Source organism: Falco cherrug, chromosome 3, assembly GCF_023634085.1.
Source record: "Falco cherrug isolate bFalChe1 chromosome 3, bFalChe1.pri, whole genome shotgun sequence".
NCBI classification, from domain to species: domain Eukaryota; kingdom Metazoa; phylum Chordata; class Aves; order Falconiformes; family Falconidae; genus Falco; species Falco cherrug.
The window spans coordinates 112,707,642-112,727,012 of record NC_073699.1 but is presented as its reverse complement, the minus strand read 5'-3'; the positions used below and the strand labels follow the sequence as shown (position 1 = coordinate 112,727,012).

The following is a 19,371-nucleotide window of genomic DNA, read 5'->3' as shown; positions in this document are numbered from 1 at the left end:
GACGGCGGGTCACGCGCGGCGGCGGCGGGCGGGGCCGGGAAGGGGCGGTGGCGGCGGCGGAAGATGGCGGGGTGCGGGTCCGGACTGTGCTGCTGCTGCTGCCCGCGCTGCTGCGGCGAGCGGGAGAGCCGCACCCCCGAGGAGCTGGTACGGCCGCGGCCCCGCGCGCCTCCCGGCCGCCCCCGGCTTCGTGTCCGCCCGCGGCGCCCCGGCGCAGGCCCTTGGGCCGGCCCCGCCGCCGCCGCGCCGGCTGTGGGGAGCGCCCGAGGGCGGGCGGCTCGGGGGTGTTGAGCGTTGCTATGGCGCTGGGCCCGGTGCCTCCGCCCCTGGTGTCGGCGCTTTGCGGCGCGGTACCTCACGCGGCGCCTCCCGGCCCGGCTCCTCAGGCGGCGCGCGGCCCCGCGGCTCAGCCCCTTCCCGCCCTTTCGGCCCGCGCTGCCCCGGTGCCTCAGCCGGCGTTTGCCCGGGCTCGGCCTCTATCCCTGCCCCGGCGACCGGCGCCGCAGCCTGCCCTGCTGCTGCCCTCTCGGTGCAGCGGGCCCTGCCAGCGGGGTGGCTCTGGCAGCGGCTCCCCAGCCGCCGGCACAGGGCAGCACGATCTGTGCAGGGTTTTGTCCGGTGCTTCCCTGTAGCCTGTTGCTGTGAAGGAAGCTGGCATGTAGGTTTAGTACTCGGCTGTGTGATCTTGTGGGAGGCTCCCATACAGAAGTAGTGTGGTAGTGTGGTGCGTTCTTGCTGAGGAGCAAGCTTTAAGGTAACACCCTATACCGTTACCCCAAAGTGGTGGTCTGGCAATCCACGCTGGCTTTATATGCAACAGTGGCATAGGCCTTCCCTGATTTTGGCTTGGCTGCCTACGGTTATGAGGCGTTCATGTACAAGCATTCATTCCCCTGCTGATTTTCCTTCCCCACGTTTGTTTTGCAGACCATCCTAGGAGAAACGCATGAAGAGGAGGATGAGATCCTTCCACGCAAAGACTATGAGGTGAGAAATGAGCTGATAGGAGCTTGAGATATTAATGTGAAAGGAACCGCAGGCAGGTTTTGATCTGCTTGAGTTTGTAATGGGGCAGAATGCATCACTACTTAGATTGCGTTGGCATCAGCAAAGATACCTGGAGTTGCTGTGCTTGCAAAGAACTGCTCCTCATTGTTATACATTTCTGGGTTAAAGCCCTGTGAGTAGAGCTTGAACATCCACAGCTCAAGCCTAGTGGTCTTGTTTCCCCCATGACTGTAGAAAGCATCTGTAGCTACTTGGTCACCATTGCCTTACTGCGATGTCTGTTGTCGTGTTGCAGCAGATCAATCCCGTCTATCGGGTCCTGCTTCTTACAGGACATGTTTGCTTTTTGCATGTCCGTATGGTGGCCCTGAGCTGTTTAGAGCAGTTGCTGTCAGCGTGGATGTCACTAGCCTAGCCTGTTCCTGTTTGGCTTGAAAAGGTGAAGTTGATCTAGGTAGAAGCCCGTTGCATGTTGTAAGTACAACTGGGCAACTCTATATTGCTTTTAGCTCCCTGCTGTGATAAGCTTAATAATTGATGCTATTCATCTGGAGGGGAATTCCTGTCTAGTGTTCCTGTTGTAGTGAGAGGTTAGATATAAAGATCTGACATTATCCCCTGCGCTGTCAAACTGGGGGCGCTTAAGTAAAGTCTAAATCTGTACAATGTGACTTCTTTAATTTAAAGTTGTATGAATCAGTTGTATTCCTGCTTAGTTCCCTGTCTGTTTCAGCTTGGGCAGTGAAATTGTTCTGTTCTTTCACTTCCTGATTGGCAGGATCTAGCTCTGCTGGAAATATTTAAATTAAGTTGTTTGCAAGAGTTCTTTCTCCTACTGTTGTTTGCAAAACCTACTGTGGGGGTAGTAGTGACTTCTGTAACCTTTAACAATGTTTTCTATTCATAGTTTTTTGCACAGTCTGTTGCAGCTGATTCTCTCAAATTGACCTTTTGGCATTCTTTCAGAGCTTGGATTATGATCGCTGTATCAATGACCCATACCTGGAAGTTTTGGAGAGCATGGACAACAAGGTAGGACCTTGTTCTTTCTTCTTCATTAGCTTCAGAGTTAAACCAGTGGAAACTGCCTAGAGAAGTTGTGGATGCTCCATCACTGGAAGTATTCAAGGCCAGGTTGGATGGAGCTTTGAGCAACTTGGCCTAGTGTCCTTGCCCATGGCAGGGGGTTGGGCTAGATGACCTTTAAATGTCCCTTCCAACCCAAACCATTCTATGATTCTAAGTATGCTCCACTGCAGAAAGTTTTGTGGGTTTTTTCTTCTTTATGAAAGAAATTCTACTTGATTTCTCTATGAAAAGAATAAAAATACATGTGGGGATTATAGCTCCCAGCATCTGTTCTGATCCTCGGGTTTAAAGTGAGTAAGATGTTCAGGACTTTCAGTTCCCTATTGTCAGTTTGCTGTTGTCACCATCTTCTGTTGATTTATTACTCTAGCTGTACTAGAACTGTGGAATCCAAGATTGGCCTTTTTCTGATCTCCATTTCTATGTTACTTTGACTTGGCTGGTTTTTGGTTTTTTGTTTTTTTTAATCTTCTTCCTAAGCAGAAAGCCCAGAGATACGAAGCAGTGAAGTGGGTGATGGTTTTTGCTATTGGAGTCTGCACAGGACTGGTAAGGATCTTGCTGTTTGGGGGTTGAGGAAAATTCAGGAGACTAAGCAGGAATGATTTAGAAGTCAGTGGCTGAGGAATAAAGAATAAGAAACATTCCCTTTCATGAATTGGAGAGCTTAGTAGCTGGAGTTGTGTTTTGGCAATTATAGCACAGTTTTGCTAGATTATTTTCCAGGAAGGCTTTTTTTCTTTTAGAACTTGCTGTGATTTCTTTGCAAAGTATTTTGGCAAGTCCTTTAACTCTGCTTACAGTAAAACTTGTCCAAAGTGAGCACTTAATAAAAAAGGATGCCAATTTACAGTTGAACTGTATTTTTTTTTTGATGTTTGGCAGTACGAGTGTCACAGCACGTGCTTTCATGAGTGTTTGAAAATTAGCTCTGCTGACTGTATGCATGCCTCAGTTAAACACCAGCTTTCTTCTGTACCCTGAAGTATGTTGTGGGTGTTAAAAATGCTGCTAGATTAGTACTCTTGAAATGCATCTCTTCAGGAATAATTCCAGGATGGATCTGTCCCAGTCAGAGTGAGGGAGGCTGCAAATCTCAGCTTCCAAAGTTACTCTGCTCAGAACAATACTTCTTTTTCCACCTTCATCCTGTCCTCCCGTGCATGCATACTTCTGGTAGGACTTACTAGAGGGTGGCCCTTGTTACCTGTATGTAGTAATTTCTGATGACAAATCTGTCTTCTTTTTCATAGGTGGGCCTCTTTGTGGATTTCTTCGTACGGCTCTTTACCCAGCTCAAGTTCCGAGTGGTACAAAGCTGTATCTTTCACCTAGTGTATGGGTTCCTGTTAGACTCAGTGACCTTTTCCATTCTGTTTCCATGTTTTGCTCAGAACAGCTGACTCTCAAACTTCTGCTATCAGTCATGTTGATGATTAATCAAGTTTTCATCTTGCCTATGTAATTCAGCCCTTGAAACCAAGAAATATGTCCAATATCATGAACATAGGCAAAGGCTGATCCCTGAAGGAATGAGCGTTTTCCCTTCCTTGTAGCTCAGTCTTGAGCTCTGAAAAGGAAGCCGGGCTTCCTGATGGGTTGTGTCAGCTGCCCTGGCTGGATTAGGAAGAGCAGGCTTGGCTCGTGATGCCAGTGGGACCACCAGACAGTACCAAATTATTGTGTGTCAGTTTGGGGAACGTTGTTTTCCTTGACTGTCCCCGCAGCGGTGGAAGAATGCACTGAGAAGGGCTGTCTTGCGTTGTCCTTGCTGGAGCTGCTGGGGTTCAACCTGACCTTTGTTTTTCTTGCCAGCCTTCTGGTCCTGATCCAAGTAAGATTGACGTCCACTGCAGCTCCTTACGCAGCCTCCCTTTCCTCTCACACAGGTCCTGCGTATGAAATATCCTTCTTGCTAGAAGCACTTTCTGCCCTGAGACACTGAACTAGCCTCACAGTGCTGATTGATTTAGCTAAGCAGGGTCTTTTGGTCCCTTGCTGTACTCTCTGATGAGATATTGTTGGTCAGCTATGAAATCGAGGCAGCACAACATCAGTGTTTCTTTTCTGCAGCCTGTGGCAGCTGGATCAGGAATTCCTGAAATTAAGTGCTACCTCAATGGGGTAAAAGTTCCAGGAGTTGTGCGTCTCCGGACAGTGGTGTGCAAAGCTATGGGAGTGCTCTTCAGTGTGGCAGGAGGTAAGAAGGGCTGTGTTGTATTGATCTTGTTGGGGTAAGGGTTCACCAAAGGTGGAAAAATTCTGTCCCTGCTGTACATAGGGCACAAATGGCTTCTCATGTCTTTCCAGTGAAATTACTTTGATGGACTGGAGCAGAATCATGAGCCCTGAATGCATATATAGAGTAGAAAATAGACAGAGCATCAGGACTATTGGGGGAACTGGTACTTTTCTGGGTGGGCTAGTCAGAAGTGGTGCTGTGGCTCAGTCCAAGAGGGAGACCTGAGAATTCTCCAGAACACATTGTCTAGAGCAGCCTGAAGGAGGCTATGTTCCAGGCATCAGGGCAGAGTATCTTGGAGAGCTCAGAGTCCTTGTAACAGCTGCCTTTGAGTGGTTCCACCCACGTGAGGTCAGTGCAAGTTTGAGGGGTGAGGGGGCAGGAGGCAGGAGCCGGCACTGTCCTTCACTTTGAGGGGGGAGGGGCTGCAGGCCTGCAGGCTTGGCACAGGGGACTGTGCCATGGCATGGGAGTGGTGAGCTGATCTCTTCTGGCATTGTCACCAAGGGAGGGTGGCCCAGGGAGTGTGTTGCCTCATCAGTCTTATTTTTCCAGGTCTTTTTGTCGGGAAGGAGGGTCCAATGATTCACAGTGGTGCTGTTGTGGGTGCGGGTTTGCCACAGGTTAGTGCTGGCCTGGGTCGTTGGCCTGGTCACACCACTGCTTTGTAAGGGTACTGTGAGGACAGAGTTTCCATCTCCTATGTTTCTAAATCTTTACTTTGTTTGTAGTTCCAGAGCATCTCTTTGAGGAAGATCCAATTTAACTTTCCCTATTTCCGCAGTGACAGGTACTGTACCCAGGATGTGGAGGAGGGGAGAGGAGGATGAGTGAGCAGACCTCCTTGGGAGTGGGGTGGCGGGCTGGGATGAATCAGTCAGTTGTCTTTTCAGTCTTTCTCTAGTGTCCTGCCGTTTCGTTCTGCAGCAAGGCAACACCAGGACTTGACTCTTTCATGCTGCTCTGCTCTGGTCTCCATGTTCATTAATGTTCTCATGTACTACTCAGCAAATCTCTACCCATATAAAACCTTTAATCTGAATGGTTAAATGGTTTCACTGTTGAGAACAAGCTCAGTTACTCACCCTTTATGACCAAGATACAGTACAGAGGAGGCTGGTTCACCTGGATGTGAACAAAATCTTGCCCTTCCTTCTCTGTAATTCTTTCAAGTGATGTGGGAGTCCCACATTGTAGGATGGTTCTTTGTATACTGGGCAGTTGTGCAGTGCCAGAGTTTTGCTCTGTGTTGGGCTCTACAGAAAGAGCATGATGCTGCAATGACTTGCTGAATAGATGGTGTTACCTGATGGTGTCTCCAGAGCTCCACTTCACTAAACTGAGATTGTTTTCCTTTTTGTTTCAGGGATAAAAGGGATTTTGTGTCTGCTGGAGCTGCTGCAGGGGTTGCGGCTGCCTTTGGAGCCCCAATTGGGGGCACTCTTTTCAGCCTGGAAGAAGGTTCCTCTTTCTGGAACCAGGGACTTACATGGAAAGTGGTGAGTGATGACTGGCTTCTTCTGTGTGGCTCTTCCTTGAGCTGGGAGGGTTTGTCCATGAGGGCATTCAGATTATCCTGTCTCCTGAGCTCTCCTGGCAGGAGAGAGATTGCCTGCTCTATCAGCACTCCAGAATTACTACAGATGAAGAGCAGAGATGAGTCCAGTACTGTCTGGAACTATGGGACAGCTCCGTAGGCAGTAGATTTAGCATGTCTGGGAGAAAGGGCTTCTGTGCCTGGGCTCTCTGCAATCCCATCCTTTTGGAGCAGAGTAGGCAGGTGGTGCATTTCTTTCTGCTTTTCTCTGCCTTGGGGAGCTGTATTGCAGCAATGCCCTGTGCCTTCAGGTTGGCAGTTTCCCTGCCTGTAGTGCCTACTTTCATGAAATGTGTTAAACATGTGTTGGATTTCATGACACTTTTGGCATTTCTTATGCCAAACATCCTGTTGATGGGATTCAGTTAGTCTGTTCTTTCTCAGCAGCAGCAAAAGAAGCCAGGGGACTGGCCAGCATAGCAACTTGCTCAGAGCCAATGAAGACCTCAATTCCAAAACAAGCTGTGTTAGTGCCTTGTAATTGATTTGCAACTGCAAATTAACATATTTGCAAAAGAAAAAAAAAAAGCTTTTACTGCAAGAATTACTAGGTGAAATTCCTAACTTCTTGTGCAGGAAACCAAATCAGATGATTCTAGTAGTCCATTGTAGCTCTGTGCTCTTTTGCAGCAGAGAATGGGTGTTAAACCACAGTGAATTATTTTGCTAAAGCCTGAGAAGGCTTTTAGGTTCTCTTCCCCAGGCATAAGTTTTAAGGAAGTGAACTATGCCAATTTTAATTTTAAGAGTCTTTACTTCCTATTTTATTTTTTACTTCTTCAGCTTTTCTGTTCCATGGCTGCCACCTTCACCCTGAATTTCTTCCGCTCTGGAATTCAGTTTGGAAGTTGGGGGTCTTTCCAGCTCCCTGGGCTGCTGAACTTTGGGGAGTTTAAGGTAAGGTTTAGTGCTGTTATTTCCCACACCCCAGCCTCCAGTCTCTTGTCAGTTCAGTGTTCCTTTCTGGGTTTTTTTCTGATACATGCTTGTATTTCGTTGAAGGGCAGTTGGTATTTAGCTGCAATACATTGATAGCCTAAGACAGAATTCTTCCCCTTTGGTCATAGCAGCTAAAAGTCTCCTGATGCGAAGACAGATGCATTGGTAGAAATTGCAGCAACTACTGTAATGATTTTTTAATTTTTTTTTTATGCTTTTCTGCATGTAGTGCTCTGAGTCTGATAAGAAATGCCACCTCTGGACGGCTGTGGACTTGGGCTTCTTCATTCTGATGGGGATTGTAGGAGGCCTTCTTGGAGCCACCTTCAACTGCCTGAACAAGAGACTTGCGAAGTACCGCATGCGGAACGTGCATCCCAAGCCAAAGCTGGTCAGGTATTTGTGCCTCTTGAATTTGTGCAGGCATCTCTTGATCTGTGTTCAGTGTCCCAAAGCAAGAGCATCAGTCCAGAAGACCCAGTGAGTGGGATTGGAGGAAATCTTAGACCTGTTCTTTTTGAAATCACAAAATGAAGCCTCCATAGAACTCGAACTTGAAAGTGAACACCAGAAACCAAATGTTACAGCCCCTGTGCATTTTTGTAATTGCTGTGGTGGTACAGAGAGAGCTGCAAACCCCCTTGCAAGGGCTACGAAGGGAGCTTTTTATCATAAAGGCTATAGCTGAACAAACCAGGGCTTTGTCTTCATCTGGTGGTTTTATTTTTTTACAAAGCAGATGTGGGAGGAATAGCTGATCCCACTTTTTTTTTATTATTTTCTTGGTCAATTAAATCCACAACTGAGCTAATATCTGTGCTATTTAGAGAGAGAATTGCCATATAATTCTGGAAAACAGCTGTTTGTTTGCTCTAGACAATTCCTAAATAAGAAGCCCAGGTTTAAAAAAACACGTGTGTTTCAGCAATTAGAAAAGAGATTATGAGAGACTATACATCAACTTGTCCAGTCCTGTCTAGCCTTTTACCTTGTAAGGATCTACAGAACATGGTTTCCATGTGAACAGCCTCATTACCAGACCCTTCCCTGTGGCTTTTTATACGTGACTGCTATGTGTTCTCTGGGCAGAAATAGCCTTTTTGGGGCAGGCAATTAACAAGGGGAGTTAACGCAATCCCTGGCAACCAAATCGTAATTCAGCTTGACTTGCAGAGTCCCCCCTGCTTCTGATGTTAAACTGTGGTGACTGCTGCTGCTTGCAGCCTTACCAGTCATGTGCAAAGCTGGGACTGGGTTACAGGGCTGAGTGTGGCTTCAGTGTGTGGTTTCTATTGTGTACTTGCAGAGTCTTGGAGAGCCTGCTGGTGTCATTGACTACCACGGTCGTGGTCTTTGTAGCCTCCATGGTTCTGGGGGAATGCCGGCAGATGTCTTCCACCAGTCAGAATGGCAATGACACTCTGAGCCTGCAGGTGAGGGATCTTGCATGAAGATTATATGTCCCCATCATATTGTTCATCCTCCAGAGAAGCACAGGCACGTATGAGCTTTTGACAGCATGCAGTACATAACAAAATTTCAGTGAAAGCCTGGAGACAGTTGCAAGAACTTAGAGTAACAGTGAAAGCTATCCTTTGTGCTTTCGGATTTTGGCAAAGCAGCTCAGACTGTGAATCAGGGAGCCCATTGATGCTGCAGGCCCCAGCTCTGCTTTTGGTGTTTGGTCTGAACTTCCCAAAGTGTGGGCTGACAGCCCTATGCAGAAGGTTAGTCCCACTGCACCCAAAGGCTAATGTAGGAGAGTGGATTTTAACTGTTTGTGTCTGTGTCCTGTGTTAGGGTGTGTCAGAGGATGTGAATTCAAGCATCAAAACTTTTTTCTGCCCAAACGAAACCTACAATGACATGGCCACACTTTTCTTCAACCCGCAGGAGTCGGCTATCCTGCAGCTCTTCCACCAGGATGGTGAGTAGCTAGGAGGCAGTACCCTATCCCATGCTTAGGCTTCAGAGCTTCATCTTGCTTGAAACAGCCTTGTCGTAAGAACCACAGGGCTAAGAGCATCTCCAGGCCTTCATGGCTCTGGGGCACTGCTATTACAACAGGTGAAAGCTTCCTCCATGGAAAGAAAGGCCTACTTTTCCTCTCTCTTTTTTTTCTTTTTTTTTTTTCCAACTTATTCATTGTCTTCATGTATGTTTGGACTGGGAGACAAATAGCTGTTGTGAGATGAGTCTGCTGCAAGCTGAGGGGTGGATGGTGCAAGACTACTGTCTTTGTCCGACAGGCCTGTGCCCCTTTAGTCATGATTCTTCTTGTGTTGCAGGTACTTTCAGCCCAGTCACACTGTCCTTGTTCTTCCTTCTCTATTTCTTACTCTCCTGCTGGACATACGGGATCTCTGTGCCCAGTGGTCTTTTTGTGCCGTCTCTGCTTTGTGGGGCTGCCTTCGGACGCCTGGTCGCCAACCTCCTCAAAAGGTGCATTGAGTGTGCGTATGCGTGCGAGAGATGTGCTGCAGATGCATACTGAACTCAGGTTATTCCAGTCTTTGGGATCTGTGTTTTGCCCTAGCTACATTGGCCTGGATCACATCTACTCAGGAACATTTGCGCTGATTGGGGCAGCAGCATTCCTGGGAGGAGTGGTTCGCATGACAATTAGCCTGACTGTCATCCTAATTGAATCCACCAACGAGATCACCTACGGGCTCCCAATAATGATCACCCTTATGGTGAGTGCAGGGTCTTAGCTCTGGCTTCTTGCAGACTGCTTGGACATGTGCTGGCCCTGAATCTCTCTTCTTTCCAGGACTGTGATAAACCAGGGAGTCTTGCACTTGGAGCAACAACTCAGTAGACCTTCCATTTGCTCTGCAGGTAGCCAAATGGACAGGAGACTTTTTCAACAAAGGCATCTATGACATCCATGTGAATTTGCGAGGAGTGCCTCTTCTGGAGTGGGAAACAGAGGTGGAAATGGATAAGTAAGTCTGCTCCCCTTGGCAGGGCTGTGGCTTAGAGTTTGTGGTAGGGTTCTTAGAATGTTGTAATGCAGGGGGATGATACTTCATCTCCAATGAACCTGGGTGCTCTGAGAGGAGCAGCTGTGAGGAGGACTGCTGTGAGAAGATTTAGGAGTTGTGCATCAGGCCTGTGGCAGGAAAGAGGTGCTGGAGCCCTTTCTGAGGAGGGGTGGATGGGTAGAGATCTGAGGAACAGATTTGTGAGGTTCAGCTGTGAAAGTGTTCCACTGGACTTGGCTTCTTGCAGAATTTCATCTTCTTCCAACCTGTCATCTTACCAGGTTTAAACACCTTCTGTGTTGGAAACTTTTTCCTTGCTTATAGTGCATCATTGGATGTAATGCTATGTTAAAAAAAAATAACAAGTCAATTGTGCCAGCACCACTGATGACACAGTGAAGGTGAGCACACAGGTCCTGCCTTAGCTGGCAGAACTAAACTGCAGCAGACTCCTTCAGGATCTCATTTTGGGGCTGGTGTGTTTCCTTGTTTGTCTGTTACCACCCTTCTGTCACATGTGATGCACGCAGCAGTCTTGGATTTTTGTTTCCTCAGACTACGAGCCAGTGACATCATGGAACCCAACTTGACGTATGTCTACCCACACACCAGGATCCAGTCCCTTGTTAGCATCCTGCGCACAACTGTCCATCATGCCTTCCCTGTAGTGACTGAGAACCGGGGCAATGAGAGGGAGTTCATGAAGGGAAATCAACTGATAAGTAACAACATCAAATTCAAGGTAAAAAGTTGATAAGTTGAAGAGTAGAGAGCTCTGTTTTGCAGGTGGAAGGCCCTTTCTTTTGTTGTCTCATTTTTTGTCAGTGCAGAATTCAGGTCAGAGATAAGCACCTACTGCAATACAAAATTTTCAGGGACTCAATTTCATTCCATTCTCTGGGTCATGGTAAAGGCAGAGGAGTGGGCTGCATTCCTAGAGGCAAAAGTTAAGAGGGCTAAGTAACCTGTTTAGGATAGACATGGAAAAAAATGTTCAGTTTTGGCACTGAAATACTGAACCCATCATTGACATCAGTAGCAAGGGCCTAAACACTCCTGCTTTGTAGGAGGGGTAGTGGGGCAGATGCTTTAGTCTCTTGGGAAAATTAAAATTTAAAGTCAGAATGAATAATGAACATGCCTGTTCTAGCAAAAAAGGGTGCTTGAGTTCCTAAACGCTAGGTTCTGTTTCCAAGGAGAATACAGTCCTATTGCTATACTTACAAGTGCTGAAACAGCACTGACTAAGGAACATCTTACCTGGTGACATAAAGTTATGATCAAGTAGTTCATAGTCACTCTTGGATAGCTGTTGACCTGCTTAGTGAGTATCTGAGAATTGTTTGTTGTATCCAGAAATCCAGCATCCTCACCCGAGCTGGAGAGCAGCGTAAGCGTAGTCAGTCTATGAAATCCTACCCATCAAGTGAATTGCGTAACATGTGTGACGAGCACATAGCAACGGAGGAGCCACCAGAAAAGGAGGATCTGCTGCAACAGATGCTAGAGAGAAGGTGAGATCCTGGTAGGCACAAATGTAGGGCAACAGGGTGTTTCCATATGTTGAGATGTGTTGTGGTGCTTCATACAGTCCCAGTCATTCCATATGTCCGAGGAAACAGTGCTAGAATCCGTGTTTTAGAAGAAGTGGCTTGTTGGGTCTCATGAGCCAGTGCCAGGGCTCCCACCTGTGACTGAGTCCTAGGCTAATGCCTTGATGGTGTCCAACCTGTTAACTTACATTTCCTTCAAACACTTGTCCAGGAATATTTCCTGGAGAGGATGGAATACCTGGGAAAATGTCTGTAGAAACTGATGCCGCCCTCTTGTCTGCAGAAACCTGAGGGCTCTGCAAAGCTCACTTCTCCTAAGAGAGGAGCTAATGGCCTGGTGCCATAATAGTGATACCAGCTTTCTGGTAACTGGGCTGAGTCACCAGGCTTGTGTTGTAGTTGCTTCCAAGCAGAAGCCCAGCCTAGTGAGTCAGTTTCTAACCTAGTGACATTGAAAGTAGAGTCCTGGCCCTGATGTTTTGCCAGATGCTTCAGCTTTTACTAGAATCTGAACAAGTCAGCACTGAAAGCTGCTTTAGTAGCAAGTGATTTGAAATTGAATTAGGAGACTGTCTCCATTCTGCTGCTGTTGTTATACTGCACCCATGGTAATGGCTCTCAACCCACCACTCTGCTATTTTGTTTGTTGGAGAAAAGACTTGCTTGCCTCTAGCCAGAGTCCCTGAAATGTTCAGGAGGTTGCAAAGAACTGAAATCACTGTTATTTTGGAGGCAGGGGTATGTATCTCTCCTTAAGTTCATGCAACTTATAACATGTACTGTTAAACTGTTACAGATATACTCCCTACCCCAACCTGTACCCTGACCAGTCTCCCAGTGAAGAGTGGACCATGGAGGAACGCTTCAGACCTTTGACCTTCCATGGCTTGATCTTGCGCTCACAGCTGGTCACCCTCCTTGTCAGGGGTGTTTGTTACTCCGAGAGCCAGTCAGTGAGTCTTCCTAATCAGGAATTGTAGCAGAGACATCCCTAGGTTGGGAAAAATATTATGGGCTGACAAAAAGAATTTACCTATTTTTACACTTTTTAAGGGATGCATCTGTGTTTTACAAGCTGTAGATGGGTAGTGTGAATTCTCCCTTGCAGCTCTAGAATAAAGGGAATTGAATTTGTGTTTATCCCCAGGAAAAGAGGACAGCTACCATTTAAAACACAAACGAACAGACCTGTTTGTTGCATAAAGTTGCAATCCTGTCTGGAGAATTGAGGGCAGATATTAAATACAAACAGAGCAACAGCAGTGTATACCGTGTGTTTTTACTGCTCCGAACCAAGGTCTTGCCAGAAGTGTCACCTGTATTGCCGAGATCAGCATGAGCATTTGTTTGAGGCCCATCTTCCACAAGGCTGTAATGTTGCTGCCCTCCAGTGATGCGTGTAGATCTGTCAGTCTGGAGAGCAGATCCATTGCTGTGTCAACTAAAGGCCTGTGTAGGTTTGGGCCTGCACCACTGCATTCTGAGAGCACTGTTAGGAGTGCGCCTCTACAGAAGTGCTATCTGTGGGCGTGGGGTGAGGTCTGGGTAAGCAAGTGCTGCTTGCAGCCCATATACTAGCTGGGACAGCAATACATCAGTTCAGCGGGATTTGTTTTAATTGCAGAGTGCAAGTCAGCCTCGTCTATCCCACGCAGAGATGTCAGAGGATTACCCCCGCTATCCAGATATCCATGACCTGGACCTGACGTTGCTGAACCCTCGCATGATAGTGGTAAGAGATGCACTGCAGTTTGACAGTGTTTCCTGGTACATGTTGAGGACTGTCCCAAGCCTTTATAGAAGGCTGAGGACATGTTTAAGCCCACTCTTGGGTGCAGTGACCAACAACATCCTGTGCTTCTCAGGCATTCAGTCAGCCTTGCCTGCATGTGGAAATCAAGCCTCATACCTGCTATGGGGTAACATCACACACAGGTGCTTTATGTTGATTCATACATTGCCTGTCTAGTTTAACTTCCTTCTAGATTAAGACTCCTTCCCGAGTGAGATTGAACAGGCAAATTGCTGATACCTGTTTGGAGCTCTGTGTGCTGGCAGCTCAGTCAGTGGCAGGCCTGTCATCACCTTTGTGACAGGAAGGTTGCTGTGAAAGCCAAAGTTCTAATATCCATTCTTATTTTCATGGACCTGCATTTATCCTGCTCAGAGGCTTTTTGCAGCATTGGGCTCTTAAGATCATGGGTTACAGTGTTCAAACAAGCTGTGACAAATTCATGTTCTTGTAGAGAATTTCATCTTTGTGGAGAAATAGAAGATGCCCACAGTCCAGTACCCTGTCCAGAGATCAGTGCATTGGAGGACTTACAGGAATTGCTTGTTTGTGATTCCCAGAGATAGTGAAAATTCCTCTTGTAAGTAATATAATTGTTTGTCTTTCATAGGATGTCACTCCATACATGAACCCATCGCCCTTTGCTGTCTCTCCAAATACTCATGTGTCACAAGTCTTCAACCTGTTCAGGACAATGGGACTCAGACATTTGCCGGTTGTGAATGCAGTTGGAGAGGTGAGTCTTTATCTCCATTTTGTCTTGGCTGAGCAAGGAAGCCACTGTGGGTTTTTTGCAATGTTTTCCACCTTTGGGAGAATTAAGATTCTAACATCAAACAGAAATGCTTTAAAGAGATCAGAATGTGATCTTCTCAAGGCCCTGAAGCATTGTTGATTACTGTGACTTTTGTTACCATCTTTTGTGTACAAGCCTGCTTCCTGCTTTCCCTCGAAGTCTTTCTCCTGTCTCGGGCTGGCAGCATGTAAAAGCTCTTACTGTCTTGTACCTGTTGAGAGGCCTTGAGCTCATCAGAGGCCACTAATTTGGCTTCCTCTTTGACAGCTTTATTCAAGGACAGGAGCAGAATTTCCTGTGTGTTGAGGCAGGAGGTTTTTCTGCTGGAAGGGAACTTGCATTCTGTTCCTACTCATAGGAGCAGCAAAAGAAAGGAGTCTTTGAATGATCTGCGCTTGATTCACTGTGCTTGTGTCTTTGCCATCTACAATGCTCAGGAATACCCAGTAGGTGTCAGTAACTTCCTAAAAACATGAAGAGAAACTGTTTCCATTGAGTGAACTGGTTTGTATGAGACAGCAGTGCTTTTTCTGCCTCTTGGGGTTTCTAATAGCTGCTCTGCAGAGCCTGTGCATTGAAAACAAGAGATGTTGACTTGTTCCATGTTTAGTACAGGATGCTCTTCTAGTACTAGAGAGCAGCCTAGTTCTAAACTTTTTCAATGTGTAAAATCACTGAGGTGTTTCATCAGCTGAAGCATGTGGCTTTGACTCTTTCCCCAACAGGCTGGGAGAGGGTCCCTTTTGTGAATTGCCAGCTAGTGATGGTCAGCGTGCAGTCACCACTTAGCTAGACTTGGCCATTTCTCTGTTTTGGTCTTTAGAGCTTCCTAGAATGTATCTAATATGAGCTCTCTGCAGTTATGTCATGTGGGATACCAGAAATGTGTCTTAATGAAGCAATAAGAGACAGCTTTGCTATTGCCAATTGTAGTTTTCACTTTCCAAAGGATTTAGATACATCTGTATGATGTCTAACATGGACAGAATTTCTCTTCCTAGGCAGGGGTAACTTCTGCTGTGGCCAGACACGATAGCAATGGTTAAGCTGTCCGTTTGGGTGTAGTTAAAGCAGTGTCTTGCCTGTAGATAAGTGCTGGGAGAGGGAGGGGCATTGGTTTGTTGAGATTTGAACTTGAACCCACTCAAACTCAGCATTGGTGAAGAACTGCTTGCAGGTTCCCTCTTTTTGGGGGATTGAAAAGAACAGCAGCTCTACCATGCACGCCTCTTAGTGGCACATTTGTGGTACTGACTTGTATCTTTTTTCCTTTTTTCTTCCTCTTTTAAGATTGTTGGGATAATCACTCGGCACAACCTGACCCACGAATTTCTGCAGGCAAGACTGAGACAACACTATCAGACCATTTGATGCCCCTGCCCACCCTGCCCCACTGTTGGTGTGGCTTCCTCCCTCTTCCAAGCCTGCACACGCGCTCGCATTCTGCTTGGACCCCACAAGGCCCAAGACTTGCCGTTTGGCTTCTCACATGCATATCAAGCCTGGGGAGCTGGAAAACATCTTGCTAGCCAGAGAATTAGAGGAGCTGCCTGAGTCCAGAGCTGTTGATTGGTCTCAGGCACTTGGTTGACCACTCTTGATACAGGTTTTTTCTTTTCCCATGCCCCAGTTATCTCCTTTCATCAGATGTTGTCCTTACACTGTACGTTCCACTATTTTGTTCCATTTTGGGTTTACTTTTTTAAGGATTGGAAAAAAAAATCTAGCTCCGCTGTGTCCCATGCAGAGAACTGCAGCATCTTTTCCCTATCGTCCTGTATGTCTCCCTTTTCCTCTTCCTCCCTTGTTCCTGCAACTGTTGCCTTATTTGTGTGAGAAGGGGGTCTCTGTAAAGGCCAAGAAGAGGTACTGAAGTTTGCAGTTGTAAAATAGCTGCTCAGGAGGATGTATTTCCTCAAAAGTGGTATTAAAAAATCCAGCTCTTTGGAAGTATACTTCTCTTTGCGGGTGCTCTAAGTTGCCTGTGTCTTTCCACTCTGGCTTCATGTGTTCCCAATTTCTCTCCCTCTTTCATGGGGAAGTGTCCCTGCTGTGATGTTTTTGACAGCAGCTGACTTTTGAGAGCAGCTCAGCAAATCAGGAGTTCAAAACAGTTCAATTCCAGTTACTCTTTGGGATTATAAATATTTAATACATTTACAGAGCATCTCGGAGAAGGAAGATCTCTTTCCATGTTAGCTGTTGCAATTATCTCCCTTTAAGAGACTCTTCTAAGGCACTTTGTGGCACTCCACTTTGTCACTACCCTGACACTCCTGCATTTCTTGGCATTTGTAGGCACTTTGTCCTTGTGATCCAACAGCAAGAGCCTGGGACACCTTTCCAGCTAGGGTTGGAGACCAGGGAACCCCACATCCCCAGGGCATGGTGAAGTGTTGCTTTCTGGAGGCAGATAGAACTGATGCCCTGTCTCTGGCTTGGTTGAATTATCTCTGTGTCATGAGAGGAGCTGGCGTAACTTCAGGCTGCCATACAGGAGCGATACTTGGTGCTGGTGACTTAACAAGCAGGATCTGCTGCAGGGTGATAAGTGGGGCTGTCTGTGCTCTAAAAATGCTTGGGATAATGTTTGGAACTGCTACAGCTGAATATCTGTAAGGGTAAAATGCGCACTTAGAAGCTAGTTGCAGCCAGTTCACTGCTTTAGCAGGTACCATCCTGGCCAGCACCTGTATTGTTCCAGCAGGCACCTGCCTTCCTGAGTTTTGCATACAGATAACCCTCAGTGGGAAGCCAGCATTGTGCCTCCAGGGGCTGCAGAGCTGATTGGCTTGATAAAGCACAGAGCATTCTCTCAGCCCGGAGACTGGGCCTAGTAACTTGGGGAATGTACACAGCCTCTGAGCACTCCTGTTAACCTGTTGTCTGCCGTAAGGAGCTAGCTAGATGAGAGTTGTGGCAGAAGGAAATGGAGCATTATTGTATTTTTTGAATTCAGGAACTCATCTGAAGATTTTCCTGACTAAGCCTGAAGAAGTTGTACCCTTTCCTTACATGTGTCAAAACACAAAATCTGTTAAAACAGCCTCTTTGAGTGACATTGTAGAAGCTGATTGTTCCAGGGCACTGCTCTGCAAAGTGCTGGCTGCCAAGCCCTACTACAGTTAGGGTTAGGAGGAGGTTTTGTGCCCAGGTCATCACCAGCCATGGTCTTGATATAGGGCTCTGAGTCACTGGAACTCTTAAATGTTCATGGAGTCTTTGCAGTGCAGGTAGTTGGTAGACAGATGTATTCTCTGGCTGTGCTTGCAGTAAAGGCAGCTGAGTCATGGGAGGCTCTTGACTTTCGTCCAGCAGATGAGAGGAAACTTGGTCTTACAAGTGGTTCCTGAGGCCAAGTTTTAGGGTAGAATTTGTCCTTGTCATACAGTGCATGACATGGCTCAGTTGGAAAGTTTGGTTTTAGCAAAGCTGTTTGTAAGCACTTAGATTTTAATTTTTGTTCCTCTCCATTCACATCTGGAGGCCCTTTTTTCACTTAGTGTTCTTTCCCACCTGCTGCCTCATTAAGAGGGGAAGGGTAGATCTGTGTTTGTTTTTAAGAATGTATTTATACCATTTCCTCAAAGGCAAGAGTTGGCTGTGGTATGTGCAATGGCGGTTGTTGCAAAGGAAGCTGTGTGTCTCCCAGGACCCTCTGTTAACTACAGCCACTCTCCAGCACTGCTTGAGAAGTGACCTATCTATAAAGAACAGGGAGTATGTTTGTTCTTTTCCCTTTCTTGCTCTGGAATTTGCAGCAAAAGCTCTTGTCTCCTCCACTAAAATAGTTTTGCTGACTTCTGAATATCCTAGCTCCATTTCACGTAAGTCACACAAGCTCTTAAAGTTCCGAGAGTAAAACGAAGGTGTTTTCCTACAGCCAGTATCCATCTTGTGCCTTCAACCTGGGCTTCTTGGCTGGGACAGGTGTGGCATGTTCCTTAGAGCATATGAATTGTCATTGGCTACTGCTTTGAACTCGCAAGTTCTTTCATTGTGAGTAAGGATGTTTGTTCTCTCTGATTAGTCTCTGCAGATGATTTCTAAAATGCCTGTGTTCCCTGAGCTCTGGTCTTGCACTGAGCTATTTCAAGAAACTTTCAGCACCCTTTTGCACTTCCTGAAGCTGGACTGCAAGTTTGAAATACACTTCTGTTAACCTGCCATTCATTCAAAGGATTTGTGCTCATGGACAGTTACAAATCACAAGAATCCTGCTTTGATGGGATTTCAGATCACACTAATGTGGAATTAGCAATCCCATATAGTCAGAGCACCTGTCGAGAATGCCCCGTGTCTCACCGTTTCTTCTTATTCTTGTTGAATGATTGTGTGGAAGGTTCCTTCTCTTCCTGTGCATGAATAGGGCTCCTTAAGATTGTTTGCCTTGAGCTGGTCATGTCCTATTTTATTTCTGTACACAAATTGCAGCAGTGTATTTTGCTGCAGGATGTCTTGTCATGGCTACTGAGGCCTGGAGTTAGGCAATCCAGGCAGAACAGGCTAAAAATCTTGTCAAGGTTTGAGCACCAGCTGCGCTTCCCCATGAGAAAGCCACTTGCCTTCAGCCTGCTGTCAGCACCATCTGTTCTGCCTGTGCATCTATCAAATGTTCCAGCTGGAAAACACACTCCTTCCGTAAAGAAGTTTTAAGTGAGGATGGTGGATGACCCTGTCAGCTGCTTCAAAGGGAAATCTCAGTGTGCAATCGCTGTTATGTAGCCTGCAGGAAGGGAATTACAAGTTCATCTGATGTTTGGAGATGCAGCATTTCTCTTCTGCTGAGGACTGATGCAAAGGGGCTTGTGTTGAATCAGTCTTTTCCCACACTTTGATCACTTACTTCCTTTCTTACAACACACTAACTGCTTCTACTCTGGCTCTTGTTGCTTAGTGATTTACCAACAAAATTACTTCTAACATAGGTGCCTGTAACCTTTAACTCAGAGCAACACTAAAGGAGTAGTAACCAAGAACTGGATTAGTATTGATGGCAAAAGTTAGGGGGTAGTATGGGGCATTCTTCCCTGCCTCATGGTTTCCTGTGCAGTGTTAATTATGCAGTTTTGACTTGTTAACTTACTGTGAGCCATTCCAATGGTAGCAACTTACCTTTCCATTTGGTTGTTTTTTTGCACTGTTTTTTGTTATGAAATGATGTAAGCTAATTCCACAGTGTATATAAATTGTATTTTTTTTTTAATTTGTATAAATATATTTTTATTTGAGCTATGGCACTTGGGAAGTATTCATGTAACCATAACATGTCTGAGAGTAAAATGTTTGTGTGTCTCCTTCAGCACTTTCAAGGCCTTTTGATGTTTCTAGTGTTGTCTTACTTTTGCCCTTTTGTTACAACAAAGCT

General features: G+C 46.3%; 1 protein-coding gene across 2 annotated transcripts; it reads left to right on the top strand.

The window, feature by feature from the left end:
* The first annotated feature begins 12 nt into the window (after positions 1-12).
* Positions 13-19,308, top strand: CLCN6 (chloride voltage-gated channel 6). Of its 2 annotated transcripts, none has more exons than XM_055704388.1 (23): positions 13-147; positions 928-987; positions 1,975-2,040; positions 2,581-2,646; positions 3,351-3,417; positions 3,825-3,931; positions 4,171-4,297; positions 4,895-4,962; positions 5,071-5,129; positions 5,706-5,838; positions 6,720-6,833; positions 7,105-7,271; positions 8,182-8,308; positions 8,676-8,802; positions 9,164-9,317; positions 9,412-9,571; positions 9,717-9,823; positions 10,418-10,604; positions 11,219-11,376; positions 12,212-12,368; positions 13,040-13,147; positions 13,818-13,943; positions 15,294-19,308. In XM_055704388.1, the coding sequence occupies exons 1-23, from the start codon at positions 64-66 to the stop codon at positions 15,372-15,374; spliced, it is 2,610 nt and encodes an 869-aa protein (XP_055560363.1). In that variant the 5' UTR covers positions 13-63; the 3' UTR covers positions 15,375-19,308. The 2 variants fall into 2 exon arrangements, with proteins under 2 accessions (XP_055560363.1, XP_055560362.1); XM_055704387.1 differs by having other exon boundaries at positions 2,578-2,646.
* The last annotated feature ends 63 nt before the right edge of the window (positions 19,309-19,371 follow it).